The 19,816-nt window shown below is 34.9% G+C and overlaps 2 protein-coding genes across 2 annotated transcripts in view; one reads left to right on the top strand and one right to left on the bottom strand.

Annotated features, from left to right (window-relative positions):
- The window catches only part of LOC132544669 (uncharacterized), a 37,505-nt gene extending 26,103 nt beyond the window's left edge, over positions 1-11,402 (top strand). Inside the window, exons 10-17 of the mRNA XM_060208292.1 lie at positions 50-228; positions 1,331-1,617; positions 2,070-2,347; positions 5,378-5,918; positions 6,084-7,169; positions 7,544-7,687; positions 8,358-8,409; positions 11,265-11,402. Of these exons, the coding sequence (XP_060064275.1) occupies positions 50-228; positions 1,331-1,617; positions 2,070-2,347; positions 5,378-5,918; positions 6,084-7,169; positions 7,544-7,687; positions 8,358-8,409; positions 11,265-11,402 (2,705 nt within the window). The remainder of the gene's footprint in view (positions 1-49; positions 229-1,330; positions 1,618-2,069; positions 2,348-5,377; positions 5,919-6,083; positions 7,170-7,543; positions 7,688-8,357; positions 8,410-11,264) is intronic.
- Positions 11,403-17,342: 5,940 nt separating this feature from the next.
- On the bottom strand, positions 17,343-19,769 carry LOC132544656 (large ribosomal subunit protein eL28-like). The gene is made up of 4 exons (XM_060208279.1): positions 19,678-19,769; positions 19,173-19,296; positions 17,737-17,855; positions 17,343-17,459 (listed from the first exon to the last, which is right to left on the bottom strand). Exons 1-4 carry the CDS (start codon positions 19,756-19,758, stop codon positions 17,379-17,381), a joined length of 405 nt encoding a protein of 134 aa, XP_060064262.1. The 5' UTR covers positions 19,759-19,769; the 3' UTR covers positions 17,343-17,378.
- Between the last annotated feature and the right edge of the window lie 47 nt (positions 19,770-19,816).

Raw genomic sequence — 19,816 nt, 5'->3', positions numbered from 1 at the left:
AGCAATAGTTATGACTGTGTGTCTATTGATATGTGTAATCCCTCCCCAGACACACCTCGTGGCCTACCCCAGGACAACAGTTTACGCCAGTCTAGCAGCGTCAGCAGCAGTCGAAGCAGCCTATCCTCACGAGGGACTCCTAGAGATCCAGACAGGAACTCCCCCAACCCCAGGCTCCCTCGACCTCGAAGGCATGACCACCCCGACAGGAAACATGGACTCAAGAAGGTGAATTATCCCTAAACACTGAAAACTGCAAAGCTGCTAATTTTGACAGCTAGTTCCACAAAAGATTTATTTGTAAATATTTGAATTCTAAAAGTGACAACAAAAACTTAATTGTTATCTAAATACAATTTCCTCCAGAAGGAACTCTAGATAACTTAACAAAACTATTCACTTAATATTTAAGATAAAATTATCATTACACATTTCATCACAAAATTTTAAGCTTGTCGTATGCAGTACTGAAAACATGATCCATATCATATGTTTTTAGTTCATGAAAAGATGGCAGTGGCAGGTTTGTTGCTTGTTATAGATTTTTGTTTTCTTCACAACCTCCATCTTTTATCACTTACTTAATATTTAACAGCAACACATACAATGTCGTGTCTGTTGTTTGTCCTACACATGTCAGGAAAAATGTTAGTTAGACTCACTTGGATGTTGAAAGTTATTTGTCAAGGTTAATTTGATAGGTTATAAAAAGTCCCTTTAGTCCTGTAAAACATCTGATAGATTTGATTAAGATTTAATGTCTCTTGCACTTGTGATGGTGGTATTTGGTCCTCACTACTTTTCCTCTGAGCATGTAAAAATTAAAAAAATTAAAAATGTATCCTTTTGAGGTACTCACAAGTCGTTCCTAACAGATCTGGTTAGACATGTATCCTACTGAGATACCTCACAAGCTGTTCCTAACAGATCTGGTTAGACATGTATCCTACTGAGATACCTCACAAGCTGTTCCTAACAGATCTGTCTGGTTAGACATGTATCCTACTGAGATACCTCACAAGCTGTTCCTAACAGATCTGGTTAGACATGTATCCTACTGAGATACCGCACAAGCCATTCCTAACAGATCTGGGTTTACATCTTTAATTAAATGAGAAATCTATAAATGTAAAACTTTTTTGAGAAATCTTGAATTTTTTACTGAAAGAGTTGCATACAGGGGTGTACATCTCAAAGATGCCTAGAGCTTTTGCTTGTATACATCGTATAGTAATTTTTTGTTCTTCTGTTTTAAATGATTTGGAAATATTTTTCTGGTGTAATTAATTGTGATTTTGTAGTGAAGTCTTGATGGTCTTATCTCCTGTAGAGACAAGATGGAGGTAGCCTCAGTAGTCTTGGTGACAGTGGTATATCTGAACACGACAACACTAACGGAGGCGGGGCCACAGCGGGCAATCTCTCCAGCCTTCCAGGGCCAGGAAAGTTCAAACAAATGACAAAACAGAGAAATGCTCCTGATGCAGACAGTGGGTTTATAGGTTCAATGGTAGGGTCAGAGGTCAGTCAGATGTCGTCACGGCAACAGCAACTGCAGCATCAAGACCAAGCTCAACCCTCATTACGGTTACGACATCCAGCAGATAATGAAGAAAGGTGGGACTTCATAGATTCACGTATCATAGATTTTACTGATTATATCATTTCTTTAATGTTAAATTCCTATGTTAATAACACCTTTTTATACTTTAATTATAATTTTAAGATGTGATAATCATATAATTTTCTACTGATTATTGTCTCCCCTTTATTTGTGAAGAGATTCTGATTTAAAATCCTAATTAGATTAGAATGTCCTATTACACATCTATAAAGATTTACTGTCTTCTACATATGTGAATTTTTTTAAGTTAAAATGATTGTAATACATTTGTGTATAATTATTGTAATTACATGGCAATTATGAACAACACACTGTTGTTAAGTCACTAAGTTGGTTAAAGCAGGGGTATACTGCCTGTCTCAGAAATCTAACAACTTGAAAGGCTAGGCTCTACCTGTTCCGCTGAAACCTAAGGTATCATCGTTTATATATTTATTATTTACAGACCTAGGTCCAGATCACGTGACGTAGAGACAGCTTCCATTGCAAGTTCAAGGTCAGCTAGGTCTGGGAGAACAAGGCATGATGATCGACCCTCATCTCGAGGGTCACTGAGGTCAGGGAGTCGACGTGACATGACCACAGATATGAGTAGGGACTTCACCGATGATAGTTACACCCTGACAGAAAGTGATGTGAGTTTTGACTCCTCTCACCACTCTCGTCGTAGTCGACAACGACCTCGCAGTATGGTAGAAGCCTCTATACAGGAGGAAGAGGAAGGTGAGAGTTTGTCAGGTTATACTTGTACAATGATAGTGTATGTAACTATAGATCATAAAGCTGTATGGCAGCGCTCGTCTTCACTATATGATATACTTGGTTAGAGTCTCTTTACTAAGTTGAGGTGAGAGAAAATTGTTTATTTGGTGACATAGCTGGTTAGCTGTGATAAGTTATAGTAAGTTTAGTAATACAGTTACAGGTGGGCAACTCAGATCAGTTTTAATACATTTGCTACTGGTAGTAAAACATAACAAGACATCCTCCATATTAATGATTATCATGGTTGTGAAGTCGTCAAGTGATGCCTACACAGTCGGCTGACTTAGCTTTATACTCGGTATGTCTGTCAATGTATCAACTTGTATAGGGAAATCTTTATCATTGTAAAGTTTGTCACTGGGCTCAGTATGTCTGTCAATGTATAAGGGAGATCTTTATCATTGTAAAGTTTGTCACTGGGCTCAGTATGTCTGTCAATGTATAAGGGATATCTTTATCATTGTAAAGTTTGTCACTGAACTCAGTATGTCTGTCAATTTATTAAGTTGCATTAGGTACATCTATACCATTATAAAAATTAGTTACTGGTCATAGAGGTTTCCTACTCTGATATAAACTAGAGTTATTGCCCTTTTTCTTGTTCCACTCTCTCAACATATTCTCTGTTACCTGTTAATGCCAATTTTTTTGGAATCCATCTTGGAATGACAGAGCATCACTTGTTTGTCTTTTTTTCCTTTAAGAAATATAATTGATAGAAGAAGCCATCCATATGTCTGCTTAATATTTCTTCACAGGTGGAGAAACACTAAGATCGGAGGAGAACGCCACGGTTAATTTACGTTGGCTAGCTGACATGAGGGGTTAGATATATACCCATCATATATATATGTTGTGTGTATAGTATTGTGTTGATAGGCTTCATCATAACTGCCCCTGTGTTGCTTTGTTTACAGTTTTGGATTTTGAACCTCCTCAGTTTTGTTTATAATTTACATAGTTGCCAGCATTTATAATGAGTTGTCATACTTAAGTATCATTTTCTGTCAAAATTCTGATCTGTATTAGTAACTTCTCCTTTTGATGTTTTTTGTCCCTGCCACAAAAACATCAGTAGAAAGCAGTTTACTTCTTACAAGTTCTAAAAAGTAAATATCTAAGTTACCTGAGAATGGAAGACAAAAATACATTAAATACCGCAATTTTGGATCTTCAGTGGATTACAAATATTGTCATTTGGAAATAAAAAGACAAAAAACAAACAAAAACAAAACAAAATCTATATAAAATTATGATAAAAAAAGACAAACAGCCAAAAAATAAGATTAAGTCTAATCTTATTGCAAAAATTTCAGCAATGAAAATTTATTGTTATCACTGAACGATAGGCACCTTTTCTGTAAGTCAGTCAGTATGACTGTTCTTCAGTCCATCAGTCAGCTGTTATCAAAAATGTCTGTATACCCCTCAGTCACATTACAGTATATCAAAAATGACTGTATACCCCTCAGTCACATTACAGTATATCAAAAATGTCTGTATACCCCTCAGTCACATTACAGTATATCAAAAATGTCTGTATACCCCTCAGTCACATTACAGTATATCAAAAATGACTGTATACCCCTCAGTCACATTACAGTATATCAAAAATGACTGTATACCCCTCAGTCACATTACAGTATATCAAAAATGTCTGTATACCCCTCAATCACATTACAGTATATAAAAATGTCTGTATACCTCTCAGTCACATTACAGTGTAACAAACATATCTATACCCCCTAAGTCATACGTTATACTGTACTGCTGAAAACTTAACCCCTCCCCCCAACCCCTGTATATATGTAATATATGTATGTATATATCTTTACTTGTCATATTTTCATATTTTACGACATTATTACAATGTATGATAGCTGTACTGCTGAAAACTTTACCCCTCCCCCCAACCCCTGTATATATGTAATACATGTATATCTTTACTTGTCATATCTTGCGACATTATTACATTGTACGTTAACTGTATTGCTGAGGTTGAACATTTCTTTTTGTTGATTCTAGATGAGCAGATTGACCTTTTTTCATTATTATAAGAAATTTTCATGAAAAGTTTTATTTTTGTTCAGCTTTGTGTATATAGGTACTATCTTTAGTATGCATAGTGCCAGATTTTCAAACTTCTGTTTCTGTAGAGTTTTCAGTTATTTCAAATGAAAAATATTTCTTCATGAAATGATAATACTAAAGCATAGCTATTTAACATAATCGTTGATGCAGCACTATTTATTTCATTTGAAGTTTAAAAGTTCCTTGTCACTACATTTTTTTAAAATGCTGTGGAACCTGTTTTCTAAAGTCAGACATGATAATATTAAAAATTTAGCACAATTTTGTTCTCTGTAGAAAGCTGAATTTGTCGCTGTACAAAAACAATTTGTTTTATTGGACAATATATTGAATTTTTGTGTAGAGTATGATTATACATAAATACAAGATGGTTACAGATTTAGCCTGGGAAGAAACCCTTAATCAAGAAAGTACAACCAAACATGACATGATCAAGCCTTGACAGCTTCGTTATATATAAAATTATATATATGGATTGTATAGAAAATAATGTATTGTCTGGTTTGTGATAAATGGTTTGTACTTTTAGATTTGAGTTAATTCAGGTTTCTTGGAAAAATTTGACTACAAATGTAAAGAACATTTCTGCTATATGAATATTTTGCTTTAAAGGCAAAAGACTGTTGATATAATCTTTATGATACAATACTAGGTGTATTCTGGTCTAGAATATAGAATCTCTTGTTTCATAAGTTTCTCTTATGTCCATTTCAGAGATAAAGAATTGTCAGATAATCTCTTAACAAAATATTTAAACAGTTAGTGAGTTAAGAATTAGTGATTCATCAGCACATTTTACAATAAAGAAGGCAGATAGAATCTTATAGATATATGTACATTTTTAACATGTCATAGGATTTGAAATCGTTAATGAGAAGTTTACATGTCCTGTTGTAGGTCGTCCTCCAGCCACTCCTAGACAACAGCAAACAAAACAAAGTCAGAAGTCACGGGTAGAACCACATCAACCTATTATTCGTACTCCAGGCAAGCCTGCAAAGTCAAGAGGGGATGTTTCCAGGTCATCCCTAAACATATCTGGGGAACACCTTACACCACGGGCAACCCCCAATGTCAGTTTTAATGAGAGTCAGGATGTCTTTTTATCGGGAGAAGACACTCCAAGACAGCAAACACCACAAATTCCCATTGAAGAGCCAAAAGTAGAGGCACAAAAACCTGCCACTGTTACCAGGCAACCACAGCAACATCGTCGACCACAGACACCACCTGTCGCAAGGGTGGAGAGACCCCCCACTCCTGGGGCCAAAGGTCGGGAGGTGAGTGGAGGTCACAGAGGAAATGTGAAAACTCAGGAAAGACCAACTGAACAGACAAAACCTAAAGTGATGGCTGATAGAAGTGTCGGGTCAGATAGTGATGACACTCTGGAGGGCTCAGAAGCAGCAACAGTTACTACTAAGGCATCTGAAGGAAGGTAAAGTATCTTCACATGTTCACAAGAAGATTCATTTCATAAAATATGTTGGTGTTAATCTGATGTTGTCAGAATTAGTAATTTTTATTTAAGCTCAAATTGCCAGTGTTCAGATTTTTGCTGCTCGATATAGCACTTGTCATTTTTTAAATATCTTTATTCCAGTGAGAAATTCAGGATTCTGCAGGATGAGATTGGCCGGCTTAGAGATGAATTCAAAAAGGCAACAGAAGAACAACGCCAACAGACACTACAACAGCAACACCATCAACATCACCAACATGTACCAATTCAACAACCACAACCTCCTCAACAACAGCAACAACAGCAACAGGATGACTATCACTACTTTGACCCCACTGAGGATGCTTATGCCTTCATGAGAGGTCCACGAAGAAGAGCGAATTCTTTCTCAGGAGCAGGCGTAAGAGACTGGGATGATTGGTGGAAGTACCCTCTGAATAACCCTAATGATGGAGCTGAGATTCCTCTTGGTTATGCTGCAGCTGATTCCTATGCCACTCCTAGGAGACAAGCAGCAGCAGCAGCCGCTGCAGCCACAGCTGCTGCCTTGGAATCAGGACAAGAGGCACGTCCTAGAGGTCGTCATCGTATCCGCAAAAAGTATCGCAAGACAACCTCTGAGAATGCAGCCCAGACTCAAGCAGGATATGAATCTGACCAGTCACCAACAAGAGCCACAGCCTCTACTGTCACTGATGATCAGTTGTTTAGTTACTATGTGCCACGATACCACCAACCTTCACAGATGGCAGCCACTCCACAGCAGGCACCACAGAGGGCAGCACGCTACAGTTCACAACCCAATCTTTATTATGGGGCCTACCCCACAGCCAATGTCCAGCCTCAGGTATATGCAGCAGTGCCTCAACAGTCCACACCAACTCAGCAATACACACCCAGAAGTGCCAATTACTCAACTCCTATCTCTGCTGGATACAGCCCAAGGGCACGATACAGGACTCCCTCATCACCACAACAACAGCGCACATACTCTTATGATGACATGGATGTTCAGGGTCAAGGTCAGACCTACCAACCAGCACCTGTGGCTTATATCCTGACAGACCAGGTGCCAGGAGCCACTGAACCAGTGTATGAAACTACTGTAGATAATGCTGTTTGTCCACTCTGTGGAGGAGAAGGATACCACACCCACACGGAACAGGAAGCAGCTCCACAAACAGCCAGACCCACAGTGGTATACACACTACCAGAACCAGTCCGAAGGTACCGTGTTCTATTAAGTTATCATAACTATTATATATACTGTATATATACTTGGTACTTCAGATAAATACAAAAAAGAAAGTAGCAATGTTGTACTTATTTTCTGATGAATCCTATATATATATTATCCCATCTTCTGAAACGCTACATATCTCTTCTGTCTTTTTTATCAGTAATTCACTTGTCTGTGTGCTGTTGATATTTTATGATCAGTAATTAAGTCTTAATAAATGGAAGGTAAAATAATATGATTTATTTTTTACACCATTGTAAATTTGTAACTTTTGTAACATTTGTAAATTTTAAAGCATTATATTTACTTTATCTTTATAACATGCATTTACTTATTGAATGTTCATTAATTCTCTTTAAAGGACAAGACCAAGACAAAGATCCAAATCAGCCACCAGGGTGCGCCACTACTCCCCTGAAGGCAAAAGGAGGTCACGTTATCTTGTTCGAGAGTATCGCAGCGAGAGTGAGAGTGCCGAGTCAGAGGATGAGTTTTATCATAGAAGGTAAGTAGCAGTGGAAATGGCAGAAGACACATGATACAAATACATTTTTTCTTTATTTCTTCTGTGAGAAGCTTATTTGTAGTTATATACCTTACATCTTAAAACCATATGAAACTTGAGCGATGAGTTTTGATGTGGATGACAAGTTCATGGACAAGAGATAAGTTCCATGTTGATGAAAATTTCCTTTTTAATTTGATAAATTATAAGATTTACCAATAAGAATATATGAATGAGAATTAAGATGATCCTGCTATACTTTGTGTTAGAGTTATCTCCCCTTTACATCATGCTTGTAATTTCTGTTAAATTGTCATTATTATGCCTTGTAAAAGAAAGTTGCTGTAGGATATGTAAATCAAGTTGTATGTATTTGTCAATTCTCCATTTAGTAGTCAGATTGTTTTGGAGAGTATCTCAATACCTAATAAGATACATGTAAATTAATTGATTTTATGAACTAGTACATGGCATTCTAAGATTTTCCTAAATTAAAGTGTCCTTGTTTATTAATTTGTATCACTTTACACAATACTTTTTTGAAGAATATATATAATATACATATATATTTCTGAGTCTATATTTGATCAAGTGTATTGAGTTCAGCGCCAAGATGGCTAATTTTGGTACAAAATTTGACTGCATGTTGTGAATTGTTAATTTGGAATAGGAGCAGAAGTTCGGGTAGGAGGCGGCGAAGACCTGGTCGGCGATACAGAAAGGTAAAAAATGGTGACCATGGTAGTCCCAGCCATGGTGACCGTGGTGATGGTGTCTGCACTGCTGTTGAGACTAATCCACCTAACAATGACTCTGATGAAGGGGTATGTCACTCGGTTCAGACCGTACAGATAGCAGTTACTCTTCACTCACACAATAAGGGTCAGTCGGTATCAAGTGAAGCGACCTAGTGTCAGATGTAGATATTCCCAAATAGTTATCTTTAGGCCAATGTTCCTGTATTAACAGTTGTGAAATTATATATTTAAGCTCTCAGTATCTGGTAGTTACTAATGTGAAGTTACATGCATGTGAAATTTTATCAGCCTTTTTCAGCTATTACCCATATCGCCAGAGAAAACATTTAGGCAAATTTGCGTTACCTTGTAAAGTAATTTATCAGAAAATTCAAGGCTTTACTTTTTCAGAATATCCATGTCAAAAATAATGACATTTCCCTGTATTGATCATCTCCTTCATTAGGGTCTGTTGTCTGTCTAACCTCTGTAACATCCCTCAGTCTATATAACTGTAATTGTATAGACTTGTGTTTATTGTCTGTCTTTCCTCTGTAACATCCCTCAGTCTATATACCTGTAATACTATAGACTAGTGTCTATTGTCTGTCTTACCTCTGTAACATCCCTCAGTCTATATACCTGTAATACTATAGACTTGTGTCTGTTGTCTGTCTAACCTCTGTAACATCCCTCAGTCTATATACCTGTAATACTATAGACTTGTGTCTGTTGTCTGTCTAACCTCTGTAACATCCCTCAGTCTATATACCTGTAATACTATGGACTAGTGTCTATTGTCTGTCTTACCTCTGTAACATCCCTCAGTCTATATACCTGTAATACTATAGGCTTGTGTCTGTTGTCTGTCTTAACTCTGTAACATCCCTCAGTCTATATACCTATAACCATATAGACTAGTGTCTATTGTCTGTCTAACCTCTGTAACATCACACAGTCTATATACCTGTAATATTATAGACTAGTGTCTATTGTCTGTCTAACCTCTGTAACATCCTGCAGTATTTTGCATAGACTTGGATCTCTTGTCTTTCTAACCTCTGTAACATCCCTCAGTCTGTATACCTATAACCATATAGACTAGTGTCTATTGTCTGTCTAACCTCTGTAACATCCCTCAGTCTATATACCTGTAATACTATAGACTAGTGTCTATTGTCTGTCTAACCTCTGTCACATCCCTCAGTCTATATACCTGTAATTGTATAGACTTGTGTCTGTTGTCTGTCTAACCTCTGTAACATCCCTCAATCTATATACCTTTAATTGTATAGACTTGTGTCTGGTGTCTGTCTAACCTCTGTTGTAACATCACACAGTCTACATACTTGTAATATTAAAGACTAGTGTTTGTTGTCTGTCTAACCTCTGTAACATCACACAGTCTATATATATATATATATATATGTAGTATGTTTTATAAACTTGCATGCTTCCTTTGTACCACAAGCACCTCATCCCTCTCTGTTTATGCACTAAAATACATTAAATCATTTACATTGCTTTATGGGTTTTTTTCTATTTCAAAATAAATATGGCTTCAATTATATCAATCTTGTGGATTTGTATATGCATTTTTATTAGTAAAACTTTGAACTTAAACGTACATAAGCTCCACACTTTTCTGATACTGTTAGCCTTACAGTCATTAAAACTATGTTGATATATCTGCATTATTACTGCACTATCCAGAGACATTCAATTACTGTGACCTCTATTTTCTGCTTGAATGAGTTTGTTGCAAGCTAAATGTGTGTATGTCACCCAGAGCAACACCTATTATTAATACTATTCTACAAATATTTTCTGTCGCATTTTCTTACTCAGTTTTATATGCTGTCTTGGTGGGGATCATGTAATCTAAAAATGAAAGGGAGAAAAAGGGTGATTTAAAAATTGTGATGCCCATGTCAAGCAATGAAAGTGAAAATATGAAAACTAAGACATTATTGACGGGTCAACAAAATCTTAATTCAAACTCATTGAAATTGCATGATTTGAAAAACTGTAATATTTACACTCAGATTCTCGAAAAAAAGGCAAGGATAATAAGTAATTGGTATAGTGAAAACTGAGGGATTTATCTCCCTTGGTTGGAATTGAGGTGACATGGCAGCATGCCCTTGTTAATAAACATCACTGTACATTTCTTGGGTAGAAGTTGTGAGATGTGATGGCTTGTGCCTAATCCAATTTGTTATTGTTTACTATGACTTTGATAACATCTCTATACCAGTTATTAGAGACTGTGATACTAATAACATCTATATACTATTTATTACTGAGTGTGCTGTGAGCTTTGTCTACTTTTTTCAGGGAAAGGATGATATTGCAAAAAAATTGATACTCTACAATAAGATACATTAGGAATTATGGTCTGTTGTAGAATTTTTTTGGAAATATAAAGAAAGTTTTAAAAATCTTTCTACTTCATATTTTAAGTTAAGCATGGAAAATTTGAACCTTAATTAACAACATTAACAATGTCTAGTTATATATTGTTTAAAATCTTTTTGTAATAAATTTCATGTTTCTTTGTATCTAATGTGATTTATCGACATTTCAATTTCTAAATTTTTTTCTCAACCTTTTGGACGATATTTCACTGGATAAATAACCTGACATTTGAAAGTTTAGGATTATAGTTTGTCTGAAGGTGACTTTGTTGTCTTTATTAGGGGTGAAGTTCACCTCCTCTATGAAAAGTTTGAAAATATTGTAAAACCTTAATCATCAAATGTCCCTTGTTGGATATCATTTACTATATAGTCAATACTTATTACCAAAATAATGTTATGACCAATTACGTATGGTTGCAGGAGTATGAGGACGCTCTGAACCAGTCACTCAATTTGACGGAAGAAATTGATGACCTCACAACCAAGATGATGTGTACAGTTCGTGGCGAACTAAAGAGAGCCAAGAAACACAAAGACTTTGGCTCCTCTGTGTGGTGAAAGTTGTACTGTTGATGAAAGTGATCTTCATAGAACTAAAGAAGAAGATGTGATCAGTACACACCATAAAGTATAGTACCAGCAGTAGATTTACCATGGTAGAAAGTGTACTCTTTCAGCTCTGCTGTGCAGTGAGAATGTCCCACCATAGATTTTACGAGGAAAATATGTACTCATCGACCTTGCAATGGATGACACAACTGTCCTGCATAGACAATAGAAAGATGTACATATCTAGCTAGCTGTGGTTGGCTGTGCTTCCACAGATTTATAAAGGGAAAAGATGCACTTGTCAAGAGAGTTATGGTTGGCTGTATTTCCATAAACCTAACAAGGGAAAAGATGCACTTGTCTAGCTAGCTGTGACTGGTTGTCCTTCCATGGTTATCACAAGGCAAAGATAAAATCATCAGCTAGCTATGTTTGGCAAAACTGTCCATATAAACCAGTACTAAAGTGTGCGGATGGACATCCAGAGACAAATTTATCAACTTGTGTGTTTATAAGACTGCTGTATGTTGATAAAGTGTGCTCCTGTTCAACAATGAGAGACAATATTTGGACAATGAGAGTTGTGGTTCGTTCACACTTGCTGGTAATGTATTAAGTTGAGGCTTCGGTATAAGTGTGTCTTAAGATAGAGTGTTCTCCATGGTGGAGCAGAAGAAATGTTTCACATGTAAGGAATCTTAATATACATGTACCTGTTTTGTGTATGTGAATGATATCGGACAAGATATGGCCCCGTTAAACTTACATAATAGTTTTTATATCCAATGAATAATTAAATTTGATTAGATGAGATGAGAATAGATTGAGTGCACATGCACATATGGAACTATACTCATTTAAAAATGAATAGGAGAGGTATACATGATTGTATAGTATGTATCAAGCATAACATCTAAATTTGTCGTACCTGGTGATAATTTCTGTTAAGTTTCAAATCCCTCTTTTCTTATTACAGAGTTATCTGCTCTTGTGAGCAGGTTTTCCTTGTCACCCCATTTGTTTGTGAGAGTCGAATTTTCTGACAAAAACTAATGGTGTAATGATCAATATCTGCCCACAAGAGCAGATAACTCTGCATTACATTAAGATTTCAGAGAAAAAATTCCATTGAATTCTGTATCAGGGTCTCTATGTTGCTGCTCTTGTTGCAGGAAAATCATTACAAAGCACAAACTTGAGTGACACATTATACTGAAAGTAAAATTAATATTGAGCACAACATATCAGATTGGATAGTAACTTGGCTTCGTCTGACTCTCTGTTTCATTAACACATAAGATTGTAATACTAATTATGGTGGTCAGTATAAGTCTACACAGAGACAAGAGAATTTGTAAAAGAGACTCAAGGTCTCTTTTTATTGTCTTCTTTCAGTTAACTTATCAACAAAATATTTATTTGTGAAATAAAGAAAAAAATACTGTTCTAAACAAATGCCTACTGTATTCAACTTGTAATGTGATTGACCTTCTACTAATATGTGTACATGTGAGAATATCTATAGTATATAAGTAGATTATTATTTATAAATACAACTATTAGAGCCAGTACCTTGCATGAGTCTAAATCAGAAGAACTGATTTCATTTCAATATTAACATCATTATGGAGTGGAAAGGCATATTTGTGTTCCTTTCATTCGAATCCACTTTACATACATATGTCCATGAGACCCATCCTTGATATATTTATGTCATTACTAACCTTAGAATCTGAAAAGTTGAATTTTTATTTATTAATTTAAACAGTTTTTTGTACCTCTGTTCTTATAACTGACCTACTTTTGCTTAATTTGTACATTGGAACATTATTTGTCGTTTGGAAAGATTATTAACAGCTGGAAAAGTCATGAACATTTGAAAGAATATACTATTTATTTGTCCTATCAAAGTAGCGATCTCCTTGCAAACCACTTTCTATATAGAAGTCCAACATTTACTTTTTGATTTTTACTAATAAGAAGTGTGATACATTATATTTATTGTTTCTTTATAGTTTCTATTGTTGTGAAGTAAATTTTATTGTGATACTTTTTAACTTGGGTACATGTAGGTACGTTCTCAGAATACCTCAATAGTAGATCTGTGTATGAAGTCGTGTTGAAGAGATGAACATTAGATGGTGCATGTAAATAACATATTAATCTTTTGTATATTTAAACATGTAAATCATGTATACGAATTATATAACATGTTTATATCAAAATGTACATAGAAATAGCAATAATCGTGTGTATAACATATTAAATATATATAAATACATGTGATATGTACATCAAGTACTGAAGTCCTGTGTTAATATTTACATACATATTTATGTATTTTTGTGAAGTTTTTCATAACATTAAATCAAAGGGTTTAAGTTATTTAATATTGAACTAATTAACATTTTAACTATGATCAGGTGATCAATCTATAACTGAACAGCACTGTTATTATAACCGCAGCACATGGTTGTAGAATTTATAAACTAAAATTCAGTTAGTATATTTTTGTTATATTACTTTGAGGTCGTGTGTAACAACTGCTTCCCATTCTAGCACATGATAAACATCAACAGAGACCCCAAGTTTTATTCGTATATAAATCAAATCATATGGAGATCATATCTCTTACATTATACAAAGTGTACAATATTTATTGATAATTGCACATGGAGAAATTTAAAAAAAACTGTGATATAATTTTTATTGGTTTTACTTGTACTGTATGTTGTATGTATCTTCTTTACGTACCAATTTATTTTTTTCGTCCTATAGCAAACATGATCAAATAATTAGAACTGTGATTTACTTATACAATTTTGTACTTTATATCCGTCCCACCACTTGTTTTGAGTGTTGTAACCGTCCTCGACTCTCCCCTCCTTTTAGAGTGTTGTGACTGTCCTCGACTCTCCCCTCCTTTTAAAGTATTGTGACCGTCCTTGACTCTCCCCTCCTTTTAGAGTGTTGTGACCGTCCTCAACTCTCCCCTCCTTTTAGAGTGTTGTGACCGTCCTTGACTCTCCCCTCCTTTTAGAGTGTGGTAACCGTCCTCGACTCTCCCCTCCTTTTAGAGTATTGTAACCGTCCTCGACTCTCCCCTCCTTTTAGAGTGTTGTAACCATCCTCGACTCTCCCCTCCTTTTAGAGTGTTGTAACCGTCCCCGACTCTCCCCTCCTTTTAGAGTGTTGTAACCGTCCTGAGTAGAACTAGAATCACATCCCAGTGCTAAAAATTTGCAGGGATTAGTTGATCGTTGTCTACTGTATTTCACAAATATTCTGTTTTACATACAGTTCATTTGACTATATACATAAGTGAACATTTAGTACTGGAATGTCTTAGTTTTATGGTATATCTGAATTCCAATAGTTATACATGTATAACCTTTTTATTTTCTTTAATTTTATATATTGCAAGAAAAATTTACATTTAAAATTCCTTTGATAATGTGTGTTATGAAAATCTCGTTTTTTTTAATCGTAAAACTAATATTATGAAAGTTTTTTGAGAGGTTTGTGTTAATTTTTAATTATGCAAACAAGACATTTGAATAACTTCATACTGACAAATTCAGTAAGGTTTGATTATAACAATCAACAGAGTATAAATATCCTAGTAATTAATAAGGTCACAAGTATGTACAGGTGTCTTGCCATTATACTGTCTAGGAAAGATAACTTCTGATCGTGGTATTGATTGTATTTTGATATTATAGATAGGTTTGTTGATGTTGTGTGTAACAGCAATATTTCATTGGAAGTCATTGAATAGTATTTGGAAAGAAATCGTGCATACTTTATAATATGGGTATGAAGTCAGATAGATCTGTTTTCATCATGTTAGTGAATTCATTTATACATAACTAATGAGAAAATTAATTCTTATTAAATGATTTCATACTAACATATTCTAGAAGTAGGTTCATTACTTCTAAATTCATCAGTACTTAATTGTGATGTTAATGAGAAATGTGTCCGTACAGAAAAATGTACCCATTTATTATATATACAAAGGTAAATGTGTTATTCCTGTGCTGTTGTACCAATATTTACAGGTTTTTTGTAAATGCTTGGGAAAGACAATTTTTACAACTATGTTTACAAAGGTAAAATTGATTTTAAGATATGTACAAGAGGTCCATTCATCCAAATTTTTAACATACAGTAATTGTACTTATAATATATATCAATACGTGGTAATCTTAATTTATAATTGCACTCATCGTATTTTTGGCTACAATTTTCTATAATAAATTTTGTAGATGCACCAATTTTATCAACATATTTAATCTGTTAAAACTTGATGTACTAAAATTTCATCACACCAAGATATGTATACCAGCAGTTAATACGGAAAAACTAGATGTATCGCACTGTCTGGTTAAATATAATGCAGTTATGATAGGGTCATTAGCAATAAATATTGGACATACTACTCATTAATGAGCATCAATAGTAATTTCATATAGTGGAACACTTTGTTTCTGATCGGTGTGTAAATGTATGGATTGTGTAATAATCCCAGACATCAGTTGTAGCTATCATGTATACCATGTTAGTAGGGCGTAGGTATCCTATTAATTGTGATATTGTCAGCCCTTTAAGAGGGTCGCTTGTTTTTTTATAAACCCTTGCATACATGATTACTAAGCAGTCATGATTAAATTATATTTATGTACAATAAATTCTTGTTTGTTTGTTTGTGGGTTCATCACTGTAGGATACAAAGGGAGATACTGTGCTATCAAAAAGTATAGGATGGTCAGAATCCCTAGTAATATCAGTTCTGACTGATTGTATTAAGTCAGATATACTGGTAAGGTAAGGAAAACTTAGGACATAAGGTAATGCATCACAGCTACGGTCAAGTTACGATTTAGATCTGATATCACCAGTTTGACTGTGGTTTTATTGCCCAATCAAGTTTTATGGATCTTTTGTAATTTGAATTCCTTTAAAACTGTATTTTGTGTAACATTTAGCAATGTTGAAATGAAAATATCAAGTAAATGTATCAATTTGTCTCACTTATTGGCATGTTCCAATACTAGTTGCCTAATTTCTGTATTCATACCCAGAACAAGACATCCAATATATTTGATACGAATTATGACATTAGCTGTATCTCTCTCTTAAGGTCATAATTATATTGGTCTGAAGCATATTGATTTTAATTTATATCCAATTCAAAACTTGAGCCAATCCTAAACTCTAAAATCTTGTCAGAAAGCTGTGGAATGTATCTAGCATTCATATCGGAGACTTCACAGGTCAGACTTGAAATCAGATTAAAAAATTAGTGAATTTCCTACTGGAAAGAAGTAGGATTTATTGGTGTTATTATCTGGTCATAAAACAATATCCAAGTATGGCATTATCAGTATCTACTTTTTTGTACAACAGCAAAAAAATATTTCCATATATCAGTGATGAAGTTATACATTCTGAAGATTGTGCAAAGGACACACAAATGAATAGCACTTTTCAATCCAGTTTCAGAGTTAGATACAGTAGAGCCTAACAATGAATTTAACTGCCTCATACAGCTGTTGTGTCTTCAGGACTCCTCAGTGATACTACAGGCTTAAATTTTCAACCTAGGAGGTAAATGAGGAAAGCAAAACTGATCAAAAGATTGGGAGGCCCTCTAATTAGATAAATTTCACGATTTTAATGTATAGTATCTTCAATTTAAAAAAAAAAAGTCTAGTACATGTGTAAAATCTTAAATATGACTATTTAAATACATTAAACACTTGTTACAGGAAGCCTTGGGGACAAAATGTCCACCAACAGTGTCTACCACTTGCAACTGTAACGATTATACTAAAAACATCCAAAGCTAATAACCCATTTCAACACGAATTTGTTTTGTTGCTGCAAAATGCGAGCTACAAAGAATGCTAATGAACACAATACTGATAAACCACACAAAGCATGAAATTTCTTTTCCACGTTTATTAGCCGCTATGTACATTTCTAACTCTTGGATTTTCTTGTTGCCTTGACGACCACTGGCTTCTGGCTCTTCAGGAGGGCACTGGCACGTCGGATAGCAGCCTGCAATATTAAACTGTTACTGAGAACCAAGTATAACTCGAGAAAGTAGTGTTGTATATCTGTATAGTACACACATTATTTCATTGGACAGTCTGTTAACTTGTACAGAGATAGTCAAATTGTATGGCAATATATTTTGTAACATATCTAGGGAATGTATGATAAAATGCCACAGGGAAAAACTCAATAACAAACAACTAAGTTCAAGACTTGGAATATGTCCTAAATCATCACTGTCCAAAAACAGGAATTTTGACAAAAAGAAATCCTGACTCACCATCTTCAGGTCCTTCCTGTATCTGTTGTTTCTAACAGTCTTCCTGATGGTGCCCAGTACACGCCTGGGATCTCTCTTCAGTTCCATCTTCGTGTAGTTCTTATTGGGCTTCCTCCATCCTGCAATAAAATAGATTAATTTGTATTGACTACATGTTTCTACATTAACCAATTAAACTACACACACGTACTGACAACTACATTGTCAGAACCTGGTTTCCAAGTCAGTAGTCTTGTCTAACAATGCCATAAATAACATTAGGTCAGTACCAAAATGGTGTCTAACAGGAACTATTTCAGCTTTCTAAGTTTCTTTTGGAGTATTCATTGAAAATTCAAATAGTTGACCCTACAACCTTGACAACGTAAATTGAATAAAAATGTTATATTACTGTACTAAGGATAGGCCTACAGTTTATCTTTTTTTTCTTCCAAATTGGTTAAGTGTAACTTTTGACCCTGGACTATTCCCCCTATAGTGTGCACATTCATTGAACTGATTCACAGGTTCTACAAACTTTTTATATGAACTGATATACAGACAAAAAACTTAAACTAAACTAAAGTTCTAGTCTGTATATTATGAATTATGTTCAGACTGACAAGTACATATGTGAATAAAATGCCATGTCTGATGACTTAAGACCTTACAGTGATTACACTCTGTTGTTAACTTTGTCTGCAATTGACCAGTGAATCACATAAACAATGAGGTGTAAAATTATGTAAACTCAGGTAGAACACAGGGCAGAACAATACATGCCCGTCCCATGCCAAGGAATTATTCAGGATTTGTTGTTTCAAAACAATTACAAATATGGAAACGGTAAAAATGACAAAACAGGTTTTTAATAATTAGTCAAAACAAACCAAAAAGGTTTTGAAGAGATGGGTGGAATTACAAGGCTGGAAATGACAAGGGGCATCAACTTTTGGAAAATATTTTTTTAATCATAATGCTTTCCTATAACACAATCTCATGTTCTCCTGTTGTGGAAATTGGTTGAAAACTGAGGGAGGAGGTATCTGGATTAGAGAAAAATAATGAAGTAAAAAAACTAAAACAGAAACAAATTGGTAATGACTCTTTCTTGAATTGTAAAATCACAATGCCAGTATGGCATATAAAGGTTATAAAATCTACCAAGTTTCATTGAAATTGGTGAAAAATGAGAAAGGAGATCTAAGCACAAAATTAAAATGCTGAAACAGCAAAGGGTAATTACTCGTTCAAACATTGCTGAATCAATCTGCTGTGTAGGAAAACACCAATTCATATCATAGTGACTTCAGACTACCAAGTTTGAGAGGAATCGTTTGAAAACTGAGACAAGATTTCAAAATAAGCAACAAAGGGCAGTAATCTTCCAAATACAGTCAATTTGAAAATTTGAAAACTTTTCAAGTTGATGATATACCTCTGATTGATATACCTACCAGAGGAGTTTCGTGTGACCAAGACCACACCCTTGCCATCCTTGGCTGGCTCTACACCAATGGTCTTTTGCCGAACCAGACCATTGTAGCGGAATGAGTTGATAGCCTTCAAATTGTTGGGCTCCTGAAATGCAATATGATATCATTAACACGTGACATCTAGACAAAGGAAACAACTTAAAATCCATTGGAGAAAAACTGAGGAAGGAGATCTTGGCTCAAAGTAAAAAAAATTCAAAGGGAAGGAACTCCTTGAAAAAAATTGTTGAATCTAATTGCCAAAACACAAATTCATGTCATAGCTATAAAACCTACCAAGTTTGAAAGAAATTTGTTGAAACAGAGGAAGATTGCAGGACAATATATCCATGTACATTATGAACACTAACAATGTGCATCAACTCTGCCAAAGCCAGCAAAATCAAAATGTTGTTCATGTAACCAAAACTTCATGTCATGGTGATACATTATCAATGTTATTGAATTATGAAAAGTTGAATCTAACCATGCTAAAGGTTCTCTTGTTTCCCTTCAACAGGAAACTTGAGTTGTTCCTGATGATGGCCCATTGTACATCGGCTGACATGGTGACTTCTTAAGTCTGCAAAAACAAAATATCAATACAGTAGATTATACAAAGAGCA

This window comes from Ylistrum balloti, unplaced genomic scaffold (genome assembly GCF_031769215.1).
Source record: "Ylistrum balloti isolate Yb309-2 unplaced genomic scaffold, AGI_CSIRO_Ybal_v1 Utg369806, whole genome shotgun sequence".
Taxonomy (NCBI): Eukaryota; Metazoa; Mollusca; class Bivalvia; order Pectinida; family Pectinidae; genus Ylistrum; species Ylistrum balloti.
The sequence above is the reverse complement of the archived record's forward strand: the minus strand, read 5'-3'. Positions and strand labels throughout refer to the sequence as shown.

What these genes read in the sequence shown, in the direction of transcription:
- LOC132544656 (XM_060208279.1), bottom strand. Translation starts at nt 19,758, where the DNA reads ATGTCAGCCGATGTACAATGGGCCATCATCAGGAACAACTCAAGTTTC. An exon ending in GGTCACACGAAACTCCTCTG is followed by an intron (nt 17,856 to 19,172) that starts GTAGGTATATCA and finishes ATTTTATTGCAG; the next exon opens with GATGGAGGAAGCCCAATAAG. An exon ending in ACAGGAAGGACCTGAAGATG is followed by an intron (nt 17,460 to 17,736) that starts GTGAGTCAGGAT and finishes TTAATATTGCAG; the next exon opens with GCTGCTATCCGACGTGCCAG.